At 45.3% G+C, this 24,654-nt stretch overlaps 1 protein-coding gene across 1 annotated transcript in view; it reads left to right on the top strand.

Moving 5' to 3' along the window:
- Window positions 1–10,498: 10,498 nt before the first annotated feature.
- Window positions 10,499–24,654, top strand: part of nacc1a (nucleus accumbens associated 1, BEN and BTB (POZ) domain containing a) — a gene marked incomplete at its 3' end in the record, with an annotated part of 40,332 nt that continues 26,176 nt past the window's right edge. Inside the window, exons 1-2 of the mRNA XM_080523033.1 lie at window positions 10,499–10,611; window positions 17,000–17,153. Coding sequence (XP_080379159.1) covers window positions 17,028–17,153 — 126 coding nt within the window. The 5' untranslated portion in view covers window positions 10,499–10,611; window positions 17,000–17,027. The remainder of the gene's footprint in view (window positions 10,612–16,999; window positions 17,154–24,654) is intronic.

Raw genomic sequence — 24,654 nt, forward strand, 5'->3', positions numbered from 1 at the left:
AATGACCCGAAGCATACCTCAAAAACAACCGTGAAGTACCTCCAGGATGAAGGTTTTGGAATGGCGATGACAGTTCCCAGACTTGAATACTATTGAAAATCTGTGGAGAGATCTCAAAAATGCTGTGCATGCAAGAAGGCCGAAGAATATTTCTGAGCTAGAAGAGTGTTCTGCCAGGAAGAATGGATAAATTCCCAAAACAAGAATTAAAAGACTCTTAGCTGGCTACAGGAAGAGTTTGCAAGCTGTTATAGTTGCCCGAGGAGGAGTTACAAAGTACTAGCTGACAGGGTTCCCAAACTTTTGCACAAGGCCTTTTTCCTTGTTTTATTATTTTGAAGCTGTAAAAAGTTAAATAAATAAATAAAAATAAAAATGAATCTTGCTTTAAAATGTGATGAAATTTGTTTAATCATGTTTAACTTTGTACCATTTAGAGGTTAGGTTTGCTTCTTTTCACTTAGATAGATAGACTTTATTTGTCATTGTTACAGTACAGGTACCAAACAACGAAATTTAGGAGGGGAGGCTCCCCTGGTGTTTAGGAAAGGAAAAAGAAACACATTTTGGAAAAAGCATAGATGCATAAAATCACAAGAAGGTAAGGAGCTGGTTTACATCAATAGAGGCTATGTACACAATCCACTGTACTATACTGCACAGATAGTCAACTAGGGTTGTCATATTTCACAAGAAAGTATTTTTTCACATTATTTTAAAGTGTCACAGTTTGCAGGCTTGAAAATGTACATGTTTGTGCCTCAGCACTAGCTGCCATACAATCCGTCCGGACTGTCCTGGGCCCAGAACTTAGGCCTTTTCTGTGTTCAGGGCCTTGACGGCCCTGTGGTAGAAGCTGTCCTTCAGTCTGTTTGTCTTAGCGGCCGGGGTCCTGTACCTCCTGTTCGAGGGCAGCTTGACAAAGTGTTCGTGCCCAGGGTGGGTCGGTCCTTGGAGATCTTGGAGGCCCTCCTGAGACAGCGTGTTTTGTACAGCTCCTCCAGAGAGGGGAGGGTGGCGCCGGTGATCCTCTGTGCTGTTCTCACGACTCTCTGTAGATCGCTTCTCTCCGCTGCCGTGCAGCTGTGGTACCAGTTGGAGATGCCGAAGGTGAGGATACTCTCCACTGCGCCGTGGTAGAAGGCCACCAGCATCTCCTGCTTGCTGTGTTGTTTCTTGAGGCATCTCAGGGTGTATAGCCGCTGTTGTGCCCTCTTGATGGTGCCTTTAGTGTTGTCCTTCCAGGCCAGGTCATCCCGCATGTTGTGTCCCAGGAATCGGAGGTTTGAGACTATCTCCACGCTCTCTCCGTCGATGAGCAGGGGCAGGATCTCGGACTTTTTCCTCCTGAAGTCTACGATGAATTCCTGGGTCTTTGACTTGTTTAGCAGCAGGTTGTTTACCTTGCACAGCTTGCTCAATTGCTCTACCTCATCCCTGTACGCCGCCTCGTCCCCCCCCGAGATACATCCCACCACGGTGGTGTCGTCTGCAAACTTTACGATGTAGTTGCTGGGGTGGATGGGGGTGAAGTCGTGGGTGTAGAGGTTGTAGAGGATGGGGCTTAGCACGCAGCCCTGGGGTGACCCAGTGCTGAGGCTGAGGGCTGTGGAGGTGTGGGGGCCCACCCGCACCCTCTGGGGGCGGTCGGTCAGGAAGTCCTTGATCCACGCACATATAGAGTGTGATAGACCCAGGTCATATAGAGTGTGATAGACCCAGGTCTAGTAGCCTGTCTGGAAGGATGGTGTTAAAGGCAGAGCTGAAGTCCACGAAGAGCAGTCTCGCGTAGCTGTTTCCCCTCTCCAGGTGGGATAGAGTGGCGTGGAGAGTCGTCGCTATGGCGTCCTCTGTGGACCTGTGGGCTCTGTAGGCGAACTGGTATGGATCCAGGTTGGGCGGGAGGCGTGTGAGTATGTGGGCCCGGACTAGTTTCTCGAAGCACTTCATGATGATTGGTGTGAGTGCTACCGGGCGGTAGTCGTTTAGGCAGCTCACCGTGCTTTTCTTCGGGACTGGGATGATAGTTGAGGTTTTCAGGCAGGGTGGGACGGTGGCCTGGGACAGGGACTGGTTAAAGATGTTGGTGAAAACCCCGGCCAGCTGGTCGGCGCAGTCTCTCAGCACCCGTCCCAGGACGCCATCCGGCCCCGAGGCTTTCCTGGGGTCCACCGCCTTCAGTACGCGTCTCACCTCGTGCTCTGTGAGGGTGAGGCTGCTGAGAGCTGGAGAGAGTGGTGTCTGTGTTGTGGTTACCTCCGTTCGCCCCTCGTCGAACCGGGCGTAGAAGGTGTTCAGCTTTCCCGCCAGCAGGGGGTCGTCCTCTGCGGCTGTGAGCCTTTTGGCTCTGAAGTTTGTCATCTGCTGAACCCCCTGCCACATCCGCCTGGAGTCGTTGCTCAGGAGGCATTCCTCAATCTTCTCTCTGTGCTCTGCCTTGGCCGCTTTGATGCCGCGCTTTAGGTTGGCCCTGGTGGAGCTGTACAGCGGTGTGCGCTTCCCTGCGAAGAAGGCGTTGTCCCTCTCATTTAACAGTTTTTGGACCTTCCCAGTCATCCATGGCTTCGTGTTGGGGTAGACCCGGACCCGTTTGTCCACGGTGACTGAGTTGGTGCAGTTCACTATGTGGTTCAGAACCGACGACGTGTACTGTTCCAGGTCCTCATGCTCATATTCCTGCCATAGGGTGTCATTTAGGCAGATCTGCAGTGGAGCGGACCCTTCTGGCCAGGTTCTGACAGTCTTAGTGGTGGTGGGAGCACTTTTCCCCATTGTGGTGTATGCAGGAATCAGGAGGATTGACACATGGTCAGATATGCCTAGATGAGCTAGCGGACTAGCCTTGTAAGCACGTTTGATGTTGGTGTATACCTTATCCAGTGTTTTTTCTCCTCTCGTTGCACATTTTACATGCTGGTAGAACTTGGGTAGTACTGCCTTCAGGTCGACATGATTAAAGTCCCCCGCTATGATGTGGATAGCCTGTGGATCAGTACTTTGTTGGCTACTAATGACGTCGTATAGTCGCGCCAATGCTACTTTGCTGTCTGAGCTAGGTGCAATATACACACATGTAATTAGCACCGCGTTAAACTCCCTAGGCAGGTATGTGGGTCGGCATTTAACAGTCAAGTATTCTAGGTCTGGTGAGCAGTGGCTACTTACAGTTTTCGTGTTTAAGCACCAGCTATCCTTCGTCGATATTATGATCCCACCTCCTCTTGACTTCCCGCTACGCTCCGTACGGTCAGCGCGATGAAGCGTTCGGCCCTCTAAGCTAACGTTAGCGTCCACAATGTTGTCATTTAGATATTAATTGTCATTTAGATATTAATTGTCATTTAGATATTAATTGTAAAAGGAATTTTGACTAGGAGTGCCCACATGTTTGCAGCCCACTGTAGATAGATAGATGGATGAATGGACACTGATTCATACATACATACATACATATATAAATAAATACATACATACATACATACATACATACATATATAAATGTCCCAGCTGAATATCCACCCTCCATCTGTCAGTGGATTACTGACTTACTGACGTCTGCAGCCAATAACCTGGAACTCAACAACACCAAGACAGTGGAGGTGATTATGGACCTCCGGAAAAAGGTTCCAACTCACTCTCCACTGGTCATCAATAACTCCTCTGTCACGATAGTGGATGAATTCACGTTTCTGGGCACTACCATCTCCAACAAACTAAAATGGGATAACAACATCACCCATTTAGTGAAAGACATAACAAAATGTAAATGTAAATGTAAAAACGGCCAGCAGCGTTTGTTCTTCCTCCGTCAGCTGAAGAGACTCCACATCAGTCGTCACATCCTGGTCCAGTTCTACAGGGCCATCATAGAAAGCATCCTAACATCTTCCATCACTGTCTGGTACGACTCTGCGTCTGCCCGATCCAAGGCCAAGCTACAAAGAGTCGTACGGACAGCTGAACGGATCATCGGCTGCCCCCTGCCTCCCATCACAGACCTCCATAGCTTCAGATCATTGAAGAGAGCACGCAAGATTGTGGCTGACCCCTCACATCCAGCTCACAGCTTGTTTGAATTACTCCCTTCTGGACAGCGGTACAGGGCCATCAGGTCAAAAACATCACCTCAATAACTCCTGATCATTGCACCTTGCACATTACATGTTTTTGGTTGTACAGTATATTTATTCACTCGTATTGGTACTGTATATATTGTGAATCGTCTTGCTGTTGTATGTACTGTAGCTTGTTCAGCATGGAGAATACCAAGTCATGTTCCTAGTGCACCGCACATGGCGAATAAAGTTGAGTTGAATTGAATTGAATTGAATACACTACATACACTATTAATATACTTCATGTTTTAATTTACAAAGGAAGGCTCATGGCATAATCATAAACACTAGAAAACTGCTATGAGTGTGGATACACCACAACAGAGAGCTTCAATTGGGAAAATGTAAGAACTAATGGTAATGGCAATCATGTTGTGGATCCCGCTTCGGCTCCACTCGTTTCCACCTCGGCACCGCTCGTTGAGACCAATCAGGCCCAATCTGAGACAGCTGCGCCGGCTCCAGCAGGTGTTTACAATCTAAGGAGGAGAGACCTGCATAAAAGGCCCCACAACCTGCCGTCTGATGCTTGATCAATCTGATCCCCTGTGTCCACTCCTGCCTGCCTGCCTGCCTGCCCTGCCTACCCTCCTGCCTGCCTAACGACTACTCCTCCTGCCGAAGCCCCTGCCTGCCTAACGACTACTCCTCCTGCCTAAAGCCCCTGCCTGCCTGCCGACTACCCCCTCCTGCCTAAGCCCCCTGCCTGCCTGCCGACTACCCCTCCTGCCTAACCCCTGCCTGCCTGCCGACTACTCCCCCTGCCTGACCCCCGCTTGCCCTACGACCATTCTCTGCCTAACCCCTTTTAATAAATATCATTATTATTACCCTAGTCTCTGTGTCCGTCTGTTCTGGGGTACTGCCACATTTGACCGCTTCAGGCCTTAACAAATCAAGGCTGGATCTTAGATTAGATTACATGAAATGACATTAGATTCAACTTTATTGTCATTGCAGAGTACTAGACAACTAGACAACGAAATGCAGTTTAGCATCCAACCAGAAGTGCAAATAGTGATATAAGAACATGATATAAAACATGACAATGATAGTGATAGGTACAGTATGGCAAGTATGGTAGTTTAGAGGTATATACAGTTATGAGCTATGTAGAGTTAAGGTAGCTTATGTACGGTATGTAATGTGCAGATGTATAAAAGAGGGTTAGCCTAACCCTATATCAAAGAGGTATGTGCAAAGGCAGTATTGTAATTATCAGTAGTGTAAAGGTTAAAGAGTGATCACATTAACCATGGATGTGCAACCATCATTGTATTGTCATTGTATCCCAGGGTGGGGGTAGTCATAGACATGCTAATATTACATATGCTTTTTCAACATGCTCACAGTCATCAACCGGGCCAAACTCACACGCATCACCAACACTGCTGCCAGGATAATTGGACTCTGCACACACAACCTCACAGCACTAAACAACAGGGCCATCTCACGCATTGCAACCATAATAGAACAGGACATCACCCACCCACTCAATCTGTACCTCGCCCCACTGCCATCCAGCCCTATAGTTTCCACCATGTTTATACATTGTTCCTATTTAAAGGCAACATAAGTAATGGAACAGATTCATATAATGTCCAAATAAAGTACTCATGTTTAGTGTTTGGTTGACAATGCTTTTCATGCAATAACAGCCTGAAGTCTGTGACCCATTGACCCCACCAGATGCTGGGTAACTTCTCTGGTGATGCTCTGCCAGGCCTGTACTGCAGCCATCTTTGTTGTTTGTTTTGAGGTCTTTTTGCCTAAAATGTTATCATCAGGAAATGAAATACATGTTCAATTGGATTTAAATCAAAATATTGACTTGGCCAGTTAAGACTTTCCCACGTTTTGGCTTTAAAAAAAAAAAAAAGTTGCTATGGCAGTAGATTACTTATTTGAGTCATTGTCTTCCAATGAATTTGGAGGCATTTGCTTGCACTCGAGCAGATAAGATTTGTTTCTGTACACAGAAAACATTTTGCTGCCGTCAGAAGTTACATCATCAATTTCGAGATGTTAGTAAATTCTAGCGGCAGTTATACATGCCCAAACCATAACACCCCCTCCACCATGTTTCACAGAATCAAAATCAGAATTCTTTTTATTGCTAAATATATTTCCACATACAGGAAATTGACTTGGTGAGGTTGGTGCATAGGACATAAAGATAAAACATCAATATAATAAAATAACAATATATAAGCAAAAATTGTTTAAAAAGGCCCTGCTTCCAGTCTGTCAGGAAGTCAGTGATCCACCTACAGGTGGGATCAACAAGCTGCTGTCGCAGCAGCTCTGAGCAGCCCAGACAGTAGAAGAAATGCGAGAGACATTGATACTCTTGATTGCAATGATATACCCGATGCAGAAGACATGGTGAAGCTGCTCAGGCCGCTGAAGACGGCCACAACTGTTGTCTGTGAAAAACAGCCCACAGTGTCACTGATTATGCCACTTAAGTGCATGGTGGAGCAGTGCATGTCACCCGGTGTAAATGACTCCCCGACCGTGACCAGCATGAAAAGCGCAATTCTACGCGACATCTCAGACAGGTAGTCTGGGGACACTAATGATATGCTTCAGGAGAGCACAGCACTAGACCCACGATTCAGAACCCTATCCCATCTAGATGGTGAGCAACGAGAGTCTGTCTATGCCCAAATACGCGAGAGAGCTGTAGGCCTACATTTGCGACGCAGTCAGGTAATTACTTTCATTGGGAAAAAGGCTGTGTGTGTGTGTGCGTGTGTGTGTGTGTGTGTGTGTGTGTGTGTGTGTGTGTGTGTGTGTGTGACAAAGCAGTGTCCCTGTTTGTGTTCAACTGTTTATGTTGATTTTTCTAAGAAAAACATGTCTTCTAGCTAGGCCAGGCTAGAGATGGAAATAGGATGTTTAAAAGTATCCAGCAAAGTTTTAGCTTGCACTGTAACAAGCCACAAAATGTTATTTTATGGAACGAAATAAATTATATTATATTAATTATAAATTAAGTTATTGTTCCGTCACGCTTTTTCATCTTGTTTTATTTATGATATCGTATTGTGACTGTATCATATCGTTCGTGAACCATTGTATCGAGAGGTGCATCGTATCGTGAGTTTAGTGTATCGTCCCATCACTAATCTGTAGTCGTTTAGGCCTGTGATCCTCTGCTTTTTGGGAACAGGGATGATTGTGGGTGTTTTGAAGCAGGCAGGTACCTTGCATTCAGCCAGTGAAGTGTTGAATATACCTGTGTACACTAGAGATAGCTGATCTGCACAGTGCTTCAATGTAGAGAGGGAGACAGCGTCTGGTCCAGCTGCCTTGCTGGGGTTCCGTTTGTTGACGTCCCTCTCCTGGATGGAGAGAGGTGTGATGGGGGTGGTGGGGGGGTGTCTGGGTCCATTGTGTGGGGGAGGGTAGTGTCACTGTCATGGCTGGGAGGAAGAAGAGATGTGAGGTGGTATGCTGTAAATCTTGGCCAGATCTTTTTTTCTCCAAACCTTCAACTTTCAATCACTCTTTTACATGATCATATGAATCTTATCTGTCCTCAAGACCTTTCTTCAAGACATCAGGCAGTTGTGTAGCCTGCCTATCCTTTTTGAGGATAACTAGTGTGCTGCATGTTGCAGTGAAGCCTCTGACGTGGGCTGACTATGCAGATAGTAGTCTCTCTGACACAGTCACACCTACCTTCAGAGAATGTTCTGTGGATGTTCAGTTGTTTTGGGGGTTTTCTTTGGTGAGAACTCTTTATTATTATGGTGAGCACTCTTTATTATTATGGTGAGCATTCTTCGGTCAACCACTTCCTTGGCCTAGCAGCGTGTTTTACCACCCGTGATTTTATTTTATTTTATTTAAGGATCCCCATTAGAAGCACACGGATGTACCTCTAGTCTTCCTGGGGTCCTGAACAAACAAAATACAGACATAATAAATGTACAATCTACAAAAGATAAAAAGACACTCAGTCAAGCTAAGTGTCTATAGTAAAAACATAGAGTACGAGACTATAACTGACAATCGACATACCGATTGTGAGCGATACCGACATGTGGAATAACCAGGTATAATCAATTGTACAGCAAAAGTGCTTTTTCGTTATTAAAGTATGTTGATGTGTTTTGACGCCTCTTTGGTCCTCATGTTGACAGACACCAATACAAAGGTACAGTAAATATAAAACCAATGGAAACAATACCAACAGGTTCTGGGACAACTTCTACCCCAGGCCATAACACTGCCCCACTGACACCACCCCAGGCTCTCTCTTATTCCACACACACACACACACACACACACACACACACACTACCACTCGCAGAATATGTCTACAGCCAAACTACACTGCAAGGTACAAACCACTAGTGATCCTCATCCTTCCACTTAACTGGATCTGGATAAAGGTACTGTGGAAAGATAAGATGAATATATTCATGGACCAGAGTGATTTGCAAGAGGAAAGGTTGAAGGAAAGAAAGGATCTGAAAAAAAGGATCTGCCCAAGATTTACAGCATACCACCTCACCTGTGAAACATGGTGGAGGGGTGTTATGGTCTGGGTATAACTGCCACTAGAAATGGCTCATTTGTCTCATTTGTTGATTGTAACTGCTCATGGCAGCAACAGAACGCACAGAAACATCTTATCTGCTCGAGGTCAAGCAAACGCCTCTGAATTCATTGCATGGCGCTTCATCATACAGCTAGACAAATACCAAACATGAGTGCTTCATTTGGACATTTGATTAATCCAACCCATCACTTTTGGGTACCCAAAAGGGGACTATGCATAAAATGTGTTCATTTCTGAATGGTGAAACCAAAGTATGTACACATACCATCAAATAAAAGCTGAGAATCTCTACTGTAACCTCATAGTACTTTGTTTGATTTCAGCTCCTAACATTTGGAGTGTAGAGACAAAAAAAATAAGAAATGCTTCACTGTCCCATTACTTACGTAGGGCACTGTATATAGCTTATCTGTTCAAACATCAGGTGAGTATTGATGGGCTTAATAATGTCTGGGGCTGTCTGTCTGGGTCCAGTATGAGAAGATGTAAACTATGCTATTCATTCACATTAGCTGCAATAGCTTGGTGCCTCTTCCAATGAGTTACGGGTAGTCGGAACATGACTGAATCTATCTTTCTGGACCTTAGTGTCCAAGGGAAAGGTGGTGGTGGTCCTAGGGATGAATTCTAGAGGTGTCCATTTGCCCATCATGATATGAGTCTCACTTGGACAGTATGTTCTTCATACTAAAAAGTACAAAGCCACAAATCACGTGAGTCCAATACATATTCAGTGTGGCCTTGCCCCCACGTATGAGGGCATTGGTTTTTAGTCATTTATTCATAAATGCAATAATGCAGATGTTATTCATATGTATTGTATACTATGTATGCACACATGAAATATGTATGACGACTGCATGTGGTGGGATACGCTTCTATTTTATATTTTCTTATACAGTATGAATATATGTATAAATGTATGCATGAACATCAGAATGAATATATGTATGTTTGCATGCATGCATGTATGAATGAATATATGAATAATAAATAGTATGGTAATATCCACATGCGCATACATGTGAATATGAATGCAATCCTACTGGATTATTACCTAGCTATTCCCAAAAAGTGCAAGTAATATATCACTTAAAAGTATATTATCTAAATGTAGGCTAGCATGATTTGCTTTCATGTATTCAAAAGTGTGTTGTTGGTTCGCAAAAAGAGATTTAATTAGACGAACATTTCGCAATTCAGGCCGTCGTCACCGGTCACTTCTCATGTGTCATTGAATAAAATCTTCATATTTTATTAGCCTACAGGTTGAGTCCAAAAGGGGAAAGTGAAATAGTGTTGATACAGTACTCAAGGGGAGGAGAGAGCAGAAACAAACATGTAGGTTACCATAGACTAGAAGCTATTCGATGCAGGTGCCTGGTAAAACGTAACATCACTCTCTGCGACATCATTCTCCAAATATTGCGGCCATTACTTTGTATTCTGTGCGCGCACTGGGTTCATCTAAGTTAAACGTCTAGACACACACACGCGTGCCCGCGCGGGGCCTACTTTCCCCATCTCTATCACACACACACGGAGAGACAGAGAGAGGCGGTTTCTGCTCGCTGGTGGCTGCTGTTGCTGTGCCAATGCGCAAACCCTCCACGCCGTGGGATAGGTCTCCCCAAATTGAGGCTGCGCTGGAGACGATCATGCGATTGAATGACGAGCGCGTCATGGCTGTCTCTCTCTCCGCTCCGCGCCATCGGTGGCTCTGCGCTCCGCACTCCCCTGGGACGCCGCTCCGCCCTCGATAGCTCTGCGATCGGCGTCTCGCCACACTTCGCAATGAATGGCTGCTGCCTGTAGCCTGGGAGAGCTGCCTGTAGCCTGGGAGAGCTGCCTGTAGCCTGGGAGAGAGCGCCGCTGCCGACGTCTCCTCTTGGAAACGCTTTGCATCAGTTTCCCAGCTAGGGGGTGAGTGTCTGTACCGGGGTCAGTTTCCCAGCTAGGGGGTGACTGTCTGTACCGGGGTCAGTTTCCCCATGTCTGTACCGGGGTCAGTTTCCCAGCTAGGGTTGTAGAGAGTGTCTGTACCGGGGTCGTGTGAGGACTCGGGGCGGACGGGGATGTCTGGGTAGACCGGTGTGTCTCTGGTTGGCAGAGGGCTTTTGGGCCGAGACCGACTCGGTTCGGAATGGTTCTCTGCGGGAACACACTGTGTTTGGGGGAAGGTGTGCGGTGTGTGTGTGTGTGTGTGTGTGTGTGGGGGGGGGGGGGGGGGGGGGGGTTGATAAGATGGCATCTTCACAAACTTTAACCACCTCACCGGCTTTCTTTGCGGAGACACTGACTATCATAGCGAAACGTACAGAAATACATCATATAAAGACTTAAACTTGTTATGCCCACACGTTTGAATATTTAGCGTGCCGACGAATTTGTTAAGATGAATGCCTGTTGTTAGTTTTTTTTTGTCTTTCAATATAGATATTTATTGTACCGACGTGAAGTAGTTTAAAAGATGCCTTGTCCGATGTGTAACCCCCCCCTGCTCCGTGCCGCACTGGTTCGGTCTGGCTCTGCCCTCAGCTGCTGCGTGTCCTGGGATGACCTGTTGATGTCGGGAAAATGGAGAATCATGGCAGGGGGAGCGATTTCCCCATCCCCAAAAACATTTAAATAAATCATCTTTCGGAATTTATAGCGGACATTGCGGGACAGCTGAAAAGCTTGATCGATATTGAAGATATTGGACGTTTGTATTTTTTCTCGGGGGGGAAGCACGGGAAGATCTTGTGCGAGGTGTGTTGCGGAGTGCAGGAGGGTGGATGGTGCACGGCGGCGAACCCGAAATATTTGAGCAAAGCCCTGTTAGCCTCGCTTAGCTTAGCTCCTAGCTCTGTCGGGGCAGTAGGCACAGGCCCGCGGATGGCAACACACACACACACACACACACACACACACACACACACACACACACTGCCATGTTAAACACCCGCAGCTGGGGCGACGAATGAGGACTCTTTAACTGAGTCAAAGCACGGTTTGGGATCAGAGGATTTCGTGTACTTTGGGGCGGCACGGAAACAGCGCGTCTCTTCCTCCACGGGGGTGCCACCACCACCACCACCGCTGTCTGCATTCGCTGCCATCCTCCGTCTCCCCCCCCTCCCCTCCCCTCGACCCGCGGAGGACTCCACCGGGCAGCGGCGCCACAGAGACGGGCTTATTACCACCGACCGGCTCGGTCCTTCCTGGAGACGCACGTCGTGGTGTGAGCTGTCACGCAAGGAGGTTTTGCTTTGGGCATTAAGTTGACCAACATTTTCATTTCTATCCATGGCTGGGGGGGGGGGGGTGGATTCTGTTAGCAAATCGCACTAAATGAGTTGACATGTTAAGACATTCGAGTGACCCTTTCAAACACGTTTGAGAGTAAAGAGTAAACACAGGATTGAATTGAGAAAGATGTAGTGTTCCAAGTTGACATCCTGATCAGCCAGCTAGAGAGCAGTCTGGCAGGCATCGGCCAAACCAGGAAATACCTATATAGCTGACTCTGTATGCCAGCTTTGCGGTGTGCCAATTTCTAATCATCTACATAGCAATTAAATTGAACGCAGGCAAGCAGTTGGTGTTCCCATTGTCTTAGAGCTGGATAAACTGGAAATGTTATTACTTTATAGAAGTTCTGAAATAATGTTGGCGCTCAGCCCAGTCTCGACATATAACACACTGTGGTGGCTGCATTGCCATGCTGGCAAAACATTCTCCAGCCTCCTATGAAAAGACTTTGGTCTTATGTTGTGACTATGTTTGACCTACTTTCCCTCCTGGCTTCTCTGGGTGGTATTAACTGTGCGCCAGTGGGTGAAATAGGGTGAATCTCTCTCTGCTCTCTAACCTATATACAGTATGTCCATGGCGGTGGCTGATTCCAGTGCCCTATTCCACGGGGACAGGCCTTGCCAGGCCTCACTCCTCCAACTGCCTTCTCTCTTTCTTTCTCTCTCTCTCTCCCTTAGGGCAAACTCTGCAAACACACCCAGCTCTCAGTCTACTTTGTATGTGTGCTGCAATTCTCTGCCAAACTGTAAACAAGCAGTATTGTGTGTGTGTGTGTGTGTGTGTGTGTGTGTGTGTGTGTGTGTGTGTGTGTGAGCGCGTGTGTGCGCATGTGTGTGTGTGCATCTGTGTTTTCGTGAGCAAGAGCTTGAGAGAGAGAGAGCAAGACAAAGGGGGTATTTATTTTAACCAGTGAGGCTGGCTAGATCCCAAATGAAAGGGTTTGGATATGATGGTCTGCTGCTTAGCTACTCCAGTCCTGGTGTGTTTGTCATACTTCTCGGCCTTCTCACTGGCTTCTTGTCAGGTCTCATATATATATAGGCCATTATCATTGGCAGCTTTAGTGTGTGTGTGTGTGTGTGTGTGTGTGTGTGGCCCGTTTGCCTGCCCATAATGTAGGCCTATTGTAGGTTGTGTGTGTGTGTGCGCGTGTGCTGCACTGCGCAGATTTCCGTGCATGTCAGTGGCTGTGCATATGTGCGTGCCGTGCATGTGTGTGCCCACTTGTCAGCGCGTAGGCTATCTTCGCTCGTTAATATGTGTGCACTGCACAGGTGCTGATAGCTGACGTTCTGCTTCTGATACCGGTTCGTAGGTGATAAAGAGGCTTGACATGTGCTTATCAGTTGACTGGTTATTGTTTATTGTCCCTTTGGGGTTAGTTGAGGTAGAGTTGTGTGCAGCAACGATATGTCAACAGTTGAAAAGCAACCCCCTCTCCCCCAAGGCTCTTCACCTATGTTGCCTCTTGTATATCAGTGTAGATGAAGGAAAGGAGAACATGAACCTAGCAGTCAGTCCCCGAAGGAAATGGGACACGTTCACGGACTGCACTTATATAGCTCCTTATTCCAAAGCGCTTCACAATGGCCTCTCATTCACCCGTTCACACTTACACACACACATTCACACACCAATGGCGGCAAGCTACCATGCAAGGGCGCCGGCCCACTCATTGGGAGCAATTTGGGGTTCTGGTGTCTAGGACACCTCGACATGTGGCCAGCCGGGGTCGCGGGGATCGAACCGTCAACCTGCCAACCTTGCGATCGTTAGACGCCGGCTCTACGTCCTGCGCCACAGCCGCCTCCGTTGTTGTTCATTCATTCATTGTTGTTTGACCTTTGATCGTGAATGTTGTCATACAGAGAGACGTGTGTGTGTGTTTAGGCTGGATAAATATGATGGGATCAATTCATTCAAACCAGCATGGTTGTATTCGTAGTTGCACCTACAGTTACCCCCACCACCGTTTTCTCACCATTTTGTCACACAAAGTAGCAGGATGGGGTTGGGTACTGTAGAAATAGACCTTCACTTCATTTGCAATGACACGCTTTAGAGAGAGACAGGGGCGTGTGTAAGTACAGTCTGCATAAGATACAAGACACTCCATTAACGTTTTTGAGTTAGCGATTGAATCTGCCTCCCTGGGAGTGGTTCGTAGTTAGGGGCGGCAGGTAGCCTAGAGGTTAGAGAGGCAGGTAGTCTAGAGGTTAGAGAGGCAGGTAGTCTAGAGGTTAGAGAGGCCAGGTAGTCTAGAGGTTAGAGAGGCAGGTGTCCTAGAGGTTAGAGAGGCCAGGTAGTCTAGAGGCAGGTGTCCTAGAGGTTAGAGAGGCCAGGTAGTCTAGAGCAGTGGTTCTCAAACCTCTCCTCTGGGACCCCCAGCCGCTCCACATATTTGATATGTTCCACCACCAGCACACCTGATTCAACTAATCAAGCTTTGTACTTGATTAGTTGAATCAGGTGTGCTGGTGGTGGAACAGATCAAATATGTGGTGCGGCTGGGGTGCCCCGAGGAGAGGGTTGGGAAACACTGGCCTAGAGGTTAGAGAGGCAGGTAGTCTAGAGGTTAGAGAGGCAGGTAGTCTAGAGGTTAGAGAGGTAGGTAGTTTAGAGGTTAGAGAGGCAGGTAGTCTTGTGGTTAAAGAGGTCAGGTTTGGTGAGGTGAGGCAGGGTAAAAAAAATAATTAAAACAATTTGCATTTTGGCGCCACCTGCAGGAGTAAGCACTCCCTACTCTGCTTGCTTGCATTGCGTTGCATTATAAGCACTTCTCTCTCTGCTTTCCCTCGCGTACATTCGAATGCGTGAAAATGTCTTTTATTTTTTCCGATGCCTCAGCCCGCTGTTTAATGTGGCCATGGTAAGCATGCTTACCAGCCAATCAGTAGTTATTTCATTCCGATAAGAGCTACTGATTGGCTCTTATCACTTTCAAGTTCACCTAACATTTCACCTTACTTTCTCTCTCCCGGCAGAATAGCTTATGTTAGCTAGCTGAAACGATCTAAATAATAATAATCAATAAGGATAACTTGCTTGATTTTGTGAATATGGACATTACTGTCAGCGACATAAAGGGATTTCGTAGACTGGACTGGACTGGAAAAACACAACTACTGGCTAAAGGCCGCCCGAAGCCACCGCTCACCGATCTTCACACCCAGAAAGGGAGAGTCGCTAGGGGGTTCCAGCAAGCCTGGTATGAGCGGTTTATATGATTTATATGATTCGCGAGGCTGGTGGCGATCTGTGCTTGTTTATATGGAGTACTGCTGTGCTGCTGGTTATGGCTTCTTATTTAAGACTTCCTCTGCTTTTACCTTTGAATGTAGGCCTGTGCCGTTGTGTTTGGAGAGAGAGCTGCTTAATCAGTCGCTGAGATAGGCCTAATGTCGCTGTCCGTGCCAGTGGTTCTGGACCAAAAGTGTTTAAGAGAGATAGAGAGGGAGGGTTTGTGATGTGATGTCAAGTGCCTGTGTGACAAAGTGTGAAAAGAAAGTGTGTTGTGAGTTTACTATGGAGGTTGGAAACGGTGTGTGTCTGTGTTGTGCGTGTGTGCGTTTGCGATGTTGAAACTGGACTTGTCGATTTCAGCAGGCTGGCTACTTGAAAAGATCTTGGTTCAAAAAAGATTAAACAATGAGCACCCCTGATATAGTCGAAAGTTCGAAACTGGCAACAGTTTTTTTTGTTTTTGGTAATCTGATCACAAAGTGACACTACAGTTTATTAGCGGGTTCTAGGGCATCAAAATTGCATTTCCTTGAAACTGCGTTCACTGATAGCGTGTATTATGTAATTATGTGTATTGCTATATCTTATGCTTACCCAATCTAAAAGCTCACGGCACGTGCCTGGTGTCGCGCGGTTATAATAGTAGCCTACATCATTATAAAAGGCCTCGCAAATCTGACTTCGCACTGGGCCTCGCATATCTCCCAAGCGGCCCTGACTACTGATAATAACCAGCCAAATACCTCACCTTGGTCTGAATGGCCAATCAGAAAAAGATAATTGCTATTTATGTTTATTCCTTTAGGGAGCGCTGTGAACTGCTGTTTAGTGCAGTAATGACAGCTGACCTGATTGAGTTTCCTCTGTGTCGTCATGGGGGCACCTTTGACCCCGGCCTCTTCCAGTATTAAAGATGCATTACCTCGCTTTTGTTGCAAGTTCTTTACATCAAATTACGACGATCTGTCGTATGAGGGAACATTTTCAAACTAGCGGCTGAAGATCCTGTAGCATCTCTTCAACTGCAAGCAGTTGTCCTCTCATTAACTCTTTGACTGCCAGCCATGTTCAGAGCGGAGAGCTCCACACTGCCAGACTTTTGGGGCATTTTCGCTGAACTTTGAAGACCCACCAAATATTGACTTTTCGGACTACATAAACATTGAACATATCTACCAAAACTTTAGACTCTCTTCTTTCATCAGAAAAAGAAAGTTTGTTTCTAGCCTCTTTGAGTGTTTAGAAATCGGCCGTAGAACATAGGGTGGTTTCAGCAAAAACACCTGATTTTGACCAATAAACAGAGAAAACGAGCTTTTTCTGCAGAACTTTCTTTCTTTTTTTTTTTTTTCTGCACTTTTTCTGTATCATCCGACTCTGAACTGTTTGAAGAGTCGCGCGATGGCCGCGATGCTCCGCGATGCTCCGCGATGCTCCGCAATGCTCCGCGCCGCGTTTGGCACATACCCTGATCCGTTTCGCCATTACTACAACCCACAGCAAGCCACTTCCTTCTCCAGGCTTTTATCGAACTACTGCCCCCATCTGGGACCGAAATACATTACACCCAAGTCTGAAATTCACTCGCTAGGTGTAGAACATGTCAATAACGCGATCCCCGCGGAAAAAAAAAAAAAGAGCCATTTGGCGTCTTTGGCAGTCAACTATTCTATAAGACGCCAATTGGCGTCTTTGGCAGTCAATGAGTTAATAATATGCTGCTGACTTCTTTTTCTCTCTCCTTCCTGTCCCCCCCCCCCCCCCCGGGCAGACCCTGAGGTGGTGTGCGTAGGCGCACCATGGCCCAGACCCTTCAGATGGCGATCCCTAACTTTGGCAACAACGTCCTGGAGTGTCTGAACGAGCAGCGTCTGCAGGGCCTCTACTGTGACGTGTCGGTGGTCGTCAAGGGACACGCCTTCAAGGTTCAGTCACACGCCTTTCATCTCCCGCTACTGTCTGCTCACTCAAACACACACACACACACACACACACACACACACACACACGATGCAGTGTTTCCTCCAGGAATCTTTACATTAGTGGCGGGAGAGCCCTGTCCGCGCGCGCGCATGAAACGCGCACGCGCGCTCAAAACAACGACCTAATTTCAACCAAAACTAGAGGGAGGATGGCAAAAAAAATAAAGAAGAATATACAGAATATAAACTTGTGACTGACAGTAGTAACTGTTTACTGTAGTGCCGAGAGACGGGAGTCGTAGGCGGCGTATCAAATGACAAAGCTAAACGTTTAATGAAGAACATGAACGACTGTCAACAACACACACAAGCAGTAAATAGAACTGAATAAACAACAACTCAGTTACCACGCACTCAACTGTCCGTGCGGAACAATACTCCCAACCCATAGTTCCGTGCGCGAATTATGTCAACCCACCACATTACAGAAGTAAAATCAGTGTGACAGTCAGATGGAACATTCGGTAAACAGCTGAGTATCAGCTGAGTTAAAGAAAACAAACTCTTACCTTTAATGACACCCACATGAGCCCTGTTTTCCCGTACTTCTCCCGTGTGTCTCTTATTGTCCAAATGTTCCCTGAATTTTAGCTGCATGTTTTTCCAGCATGTAATTCCGTTGTCAATAAAAAAATCGACTCCCCTTCTTTTCCCCTTGACAATACTGTGTCGTTGCTAAAGTGACGGCACATAAGAATCGTTTTTTGACTTGCTAATGTCTGCTGATACACCAACACAGCTAGCCGATGCTGATGGCTCTTCTTCTGCCACCCGCACAGTCCATAAACGTTGTTAGCTGATCCACCAACTAGCTCCTTTGCTCCTGCCAGCCATGCAGTTTCGGATCGCTCATAGCCACTGCTAGCTTCAGCAATGTTTGAAGTGTCTGGGACATCTTTTTTCTTGAAAAATCCATCCATCTGTCGCTGTTTTCGTTTAATTTTTCGGAGTTATTTAACGTGATATCTTATTTGTGCACCTAGCTAGCTAGATCAGCTTTTTGTATCTTTTAGATGGTTCACATTTAGACCAATCAGGAGTAGCCCTTGTGTCACGTCGTCAACTGAATGTTTAATGTCATTAATCTGATTTTGGATCAGCGGTTAGAGAGAGATGGGCGTGGATTTAGGTGCACTTTTAGTCAACGTCCATTATAGCGCTGATCTAGGATCAGATATATTTTAATCAGCTAAAATGTTCAGAGGTGGATTTTTTTTTGGGGGGGGGGAGAAATCGTGCACTTAGTGGACTGAATCAATTAGTGGCGGAGGAAATTCATTCGTGGCGGCCCGCCACCAATAAATGCATATAGAGGAAACACTGCGATGATGACTATCAGAAATGCATCACACCAGTCGGCAGTAAAGTGTTCAATATGTAGTTGATGTTAGAAGAACATCACACAAGCTAAATGTTAAATGTGAACCAGAACACGGCACTGCTTTCGTTAGAGCTTCCGTGTGTCCAGTCCACACGGAACCAAAACAGCGGAACCTGTTAAGTTGAGTTTAAATGTGTCCGAAATCTAAAACGTGCATTGCATCCGAGTTTTTGTAGGGTGAGTCGGAATGGGATTATATTCACCCATGTGACTTTTAGGGGTGCGTTTTCTGGGATAGAAAAAGCCAAACTATCCTGACCTTAGTAAAGATCCTGCCCCTAGGTAGAGCAGCCTGTGGGGAGGGGGTCCAGGCTAGGCCTGGGTCTACAGTGTTCTCTGAGAGAGTCCTTCAAGGTCCAGTATGTCAATTTGAGTTTTAAAATAGTGCTAAATGGCCTGATAAATATTATTCCTTGATAATCATTAGCGGTATCACATGATAATGAGCATTAAGTGGATATATGTGGGATATGTCTGCACACATTTTCCGCTGTTAGAAAAGTGTAGCATATTGTACATTTAAAATAAATATCACAGTAAATATCATAAATATCATATCACAGTGTAAATAGTATCATACATATCATATCACAGTATTTTCTTTGTTCACAGTATTTTTCTATTTTATTTATGATGGTATTGGAAGGTTTAAAGTTCTAAATATGTTGAATGAGTATAGTACAGCGGCTAAGCTCTCATATTATGAGGAATTGCGCACTTTTTGAAGAAAGCATGACATTTCTACCATAGTTAGTACATACCATAAGGTTTATTTTCAGATGTGGAGGGAAGTCAGATTTGACCCCAGAGGCCCGGGAGAGGTCAAATTCAAGATGGCCGCCAGGCCCTGTGTCTAATGTTCAAACACACTTAATTTTGGAACCAAACAGAGTAGAAAAACACTTTAGGTGTCCTTTCCAACTAAGTTAGGATGCCTATTCATTTGGTGATACTTTTGAGATTACTAGTATGCCAAAGTTGACAAAATGCATAGCTCATTTCAAAACATTACCACCAAAGATACATGGGGATATACCACTAAGCCTTTAAATAAGCACTTGGTGAATCTTCAGACACTCACACATTTGATAGGCCTATTCACCTGTTTCCTGTGTACACTTTCCTATCTGTCAGTCACACATTTGATAGGCCCATTCACCTGTGCATACACTTTCCTATCTGTCACCTTGAAGTCACACAAAGGAGCTTAATCAAAACTAGGGATGCTCCGATTTATCGGCCACCGATTTAAATCGGCCGATTTCACTCCAAATGACTCGATCGGTGATCGGCAAAAATGGCCGATCGCAAAAACCGATCTTTTATTTATTTATTTATTTATATTATTTTTTTCCCTGGGGAAGACAGATAACTGAACAGAAAACATAGGAGGACGTAACAGTATGTAAACCATGAAGGCCACGTTTATGATGTCTTTTATACAGCCATATCGACTGACTTGGGCTTCAGGCCCTAACTGGGTGATAGGCCAGACCTTTACTATGCCATAAAAATGGGTCTGCGTTTGCTTGGTGCCTAATGGATCAAAACTTTTGTCTAAAAAGCAAAAAATATGTAGGCTATCCAGTCAGTAGGCCTACAGTTATGTATTTAAAAACAAATCGGTATCGGTATCGGTTGATCTTGAGGAAAAAAATCGGTGATCGGTATCGGCCCCAAAAATTCAGATCGGAGCATCCCTAATCAAAACGTGTAGCCTACAGATCATGAATGTCACAATGAACATCAACAACTGTCCAAGACTACAGCAAATGATGCGACTTCTATATGAAAGTACTTCATTTGTAGCCAGTTATGATACATGATATGACGGACAGGGGCAAAAAAGAACAGTCAAATACAGACAAAAAACTGTGAACTTATTTTATTCTCGTCATTGCAAATGGAATGTCATTTTTGTATTGATTAATGAAAGCTCATTTCAGTCAGGTGGAATAGGTTCATGTTCTGTATCATGTGATTTCATTCCTTGATCACTAACTCTGAGTGGAAGGTTTATGACACGGACTGTGCCATTTCTGGTACCCGTGCCGAACAAGAACTAAAATAGTTCTTGTTCGGGATGGGTAACGAAAGGTACTTTTTTGCCAGGCTGCGTGTGACGTGTGACGCTGCACACCGTTGATTGGTCAATGGAAATCGTAACAGGACATCGCCTATTATGGCGATGTCCTGTGCCTATGCTGTTCCTCAGTCCAGCGGCAGTCAAATGCCGGTAGATTCGCGTCTTGCTCCCTTTAACACATGTCGGCGTTTCCCTGGTTGCGAGATCTAAACTATTAGAACTGAAAGTGGCAGGTAACAGGCACATAACATCCATATGCTGTATAAATAAATAAATATATTTGACTACCAGCAAGACACCGGAGCACTCGTATCTATAACAAATGAATGAGCCCCGCGTCAGTCAGCCTTTCCGTAGAAATACATCGCTCCGTTATATATCTAACGTTACATGTTTTAAGGCTGATCTGTAGGGCTGGGTATCGCCACTGATTTCCCAAAACGATTCGATTCCGATTCACAGCTTTCGATTCGATTCACGATTCGATTCGATTCCGATTCGATTTAGTTACAATTAGGGGTGGGCATCGATGATCGATGATCGATTAATTGATCGATAAGGTCTTGGTCGATCACAAAATATTTTGCTCGATAATCGTTTTTTTTTTTATTTTTTATAATAATAATAATAATAATGGAAATTAGTTTGTCCACGTTATGTGTGAGAAATGAACTTTGCATTTGCCTTCGCATTGAATTTCGCAACGCAGTACGGCATGACGGAAGTTCCCGTACGTTAGTGTAACCTGACCTCCGGTCAGCGCCATGGCACAGCTCCTCGGGGAGCAATACGCAGCAGGCGCTGCTGCTGACAAGTTTGCACCTTTCTGAGGGAGCCTTCTGCGGGCCTGAACTGCGACCCAACTAGGGATGGACGGTTTTTCGGTTATACCGAAAACCGGGGTTTATAAAAATAGAAACGTTTTTTTATCAAAACCGTCTGAAACCGGCTTTTTTTTCTTTTTTTTTTTATGAAAAAAAAACCTTATTGATTAATCGATAATTGATCGTTAATTCGTTACGATGATCGAACAAAAAATGTTGATCGTTTGCCCACCCCTAGTTACAATATCAATTTTCCTTGAATATGAAGAGATTTTCAGAACTAATGCTATAAATGGTTCAAGGAACCCTATAACATGTAGCATTGTTAAACATATCAATGTTTACATTAAGAATTGACTCCAGAGCAGTTACATGAATGTACTTCTTATTGGAACATAAATGAACATCATTGACCAACATTTTGCTAAATCAGACACTACAAAAAGTGCTTGTTAACGTGCTTTACTGCAGCCAATGTAAATAAAGGGGCTACAAACATAGCCTATCGGTAAACAAGACATCACATATCCCTCAGGACTGTCTCAAATAGCTTATTTGCATAATATATATGTTATATACAAAATAAAAATGTGCAAAACTCAAACGAAAATAGTGCAATAGATGAGGGTATTTTGGGGAACAAAAAAACACATTGTAAACCATAATGTCCATGAAACTAAAGCCCTTCATTACTGCTTACTCACTTTTTGGAGATTGGAAGATTTTATTCAGGAATAAACATAATTGGAAAATCAATGATTATTAAAATACTGTAGTATACAGTAACAATAAGTTCGTGGAAACATCACAAATCTACGGAACCACTTATTGAGGCATCACCCTGACGTGAAACATGGAAAAGCGGATCCGAAACAAGCCTCGCTGATAAAGTGGCAAGTGATTGTCAGGTACGAGTCCATTGCTCTGGATGTCCAGCTGTCACACGTTATGGCAACTCTCTCTGCTGGCTGGAGTGAAGTTGCGATGTCACGTTTCACCTGCGCGGACATGTCTGGGACTATCACTTCACTCAACTGTTTGCGTGTCGGTAACACGTAGCGTGGTTCTAGTACACTGACGAGGCTTCGAAAGCCAGCATTTTCGACAACGCTGTACGGCGTATATCCTTGCAAATACAATTTGCTACAGCCTCGGTAATTTGTTGGGCACGCGGAGAATTTGATTGTAATTTGCAACCAAACGTCTTTATCAGCGAGGCTTGTTTCAGATCCGCTTTTCCATGTTTCACGTCAGGGTGATGCCTCAATAAGTGGTTCCGTAGATTTGTGGTGTTTCCACAAAATGTAACCTCCACTGCGCACAGCTTGCATATGGCTTTGCTTTTGTCCTGCTCATCTCTATCGTCATAATTTGTACATGCAAAATGCACCCAGACATCTGCCTTTAAGCCTGGTGGTGACTTGAGTGTCCCTGCCATCGCCATGTTTTTAGATTTTACAGTGAGACCTCTCGTTGCGTGAGATATGATAAATTCTTGTAGCGTGAGATCTGGCCACGAGATCTCGTTGCGGGTTGAAGCTGCAAGCAGGAAAATGCATGAAAGATCGATCTCGGGATTTATGAATCGATAATCGCTCATTCAATGAAGATCGATTCAGAATCGGGAAATCGATTTTTTTAACCCAGCCCTACAATTCCTTATTAGGTAGTGTTGTTCCGATACCGATACTAGTATCGGCATGGCCACCGATACGCACAAAAATGCTGGTATCGGTATCGGCGAGTACTAACAAATAATAACACCCGATACGATTGGACAAGAGGCATTCCACGAGTGTGGGTCAGATTTCCAGAGCGAGTTGACGAACGCAGCCGATGAACCCCAGCCGTAACTAGCTAGCTGACTGCTTGTCATTTCCTTATTTTGAGCTGCGTTCGGTGTTGTACCTCTGTGCCGTTGGAGCGCGTTAGCGAACAGGTGAGTCAGCCTCGGTGGGTGAAGGAGCGGTGTCCATACGTAGTGATTGTGTTGTCTGCTGTCAGAAGATATTGAGCTCATTTGGCTACAATTTGTGTTAGCTAACGTGAGTTAGCTTCCGTAGCTAAGCTAGCTAGCGCTGTTTCAAGTTTACCTATGATGAGTCAGTGTCCGGATATGATATTATGATATGCTCTCTGGTTTATATTGCAACTCATTTGCAGCAGAGCTAATAATGCCATGAAACAATAGCTTGTTAGCTAGCTAGGTATGCACATTATTCACTGTTCAGGTTGACGTACTGTAGTAAAGTGTGTGTGTGTGTGTGTGTGTGTGTGTGTGTGTGTGTAGTAAAGTGTGTGTGTGTGTGTGTGTGTGTGTCTCCCTGTGTCTCTGTGTCTCTTTCTCTCTCTCTCTCTCTCTCTCTGCCTCTCTCTCTCTCTCTCTGTCTCTCTCTCTCTGTCTCTCTCCCTCTCTCTCTCTCTCTGCCTCTCTCTCTGCCTCTCTCTCTCTCTCTCCCTCTCTCTCTCTCTCTCTCTCTCTCTCTCTCTCTCTCTCTCTCTCTCTCTCTCTCTCTCTCTGTCTCTCTCTCTCTCTCTCTGTGGTATCGGATCGGTACTCGGTATCGGCAAGTACTGCACGGTCAGGTATCGGTATCGGTATCGGGATCAAAAAATGGTATCGGAACAACACTTATTATATTACCAGTGGAAAGGGGGAAGGCTAAAACACTTTGAATGGAATAGATAGGACTTTCTGTTCAATGGAGGAAGCATGATACTCGCGAGTTCATCTCGCTTTCCCCCCCGTTGATGTATTAAACAATCTAAGCAATCTAATCAAAGCAGTTGTTATTATGTAATATTATTGATGGATGTGCCATTTTTGATGGAGAGCAGTGAGCGGATGACTGGATGTGAGCATGTATTTGACTAATGCCGATAGATTCGCGTCTTGCTCCGAAACCGGAGCTGCCGGCGCAGATTGGATTTTACAGCGTTCCTTCAAACTACCGTAATTCATGAACTATATGCCCAATCTTAACAATTCAAACAGTTTCTGAAAGCAGAGAAGTTGCACTTTTTGAACAGTTGAACTTTTTTAGGCTTATTACGGTAGTTCACCAACAAAAAAAAGCACAGTGCTCAACGTGTCAGGAGAAATAAAAATAGAATTGTGTCGGCATTTCATGTCGGCATTTCCCTGGTTGCGAG

Source organism: Nansenia antarctica (assembly GCF_963989245.1).
Source record: "Nansenia antarctica genome assembly, chromosome: 2".
NCBI lineage: Eukaryota > Metazoa > Chordata > Actinopteri > Argentiniformes > Microstomatidae > Nansenia > Nansenia antarctica.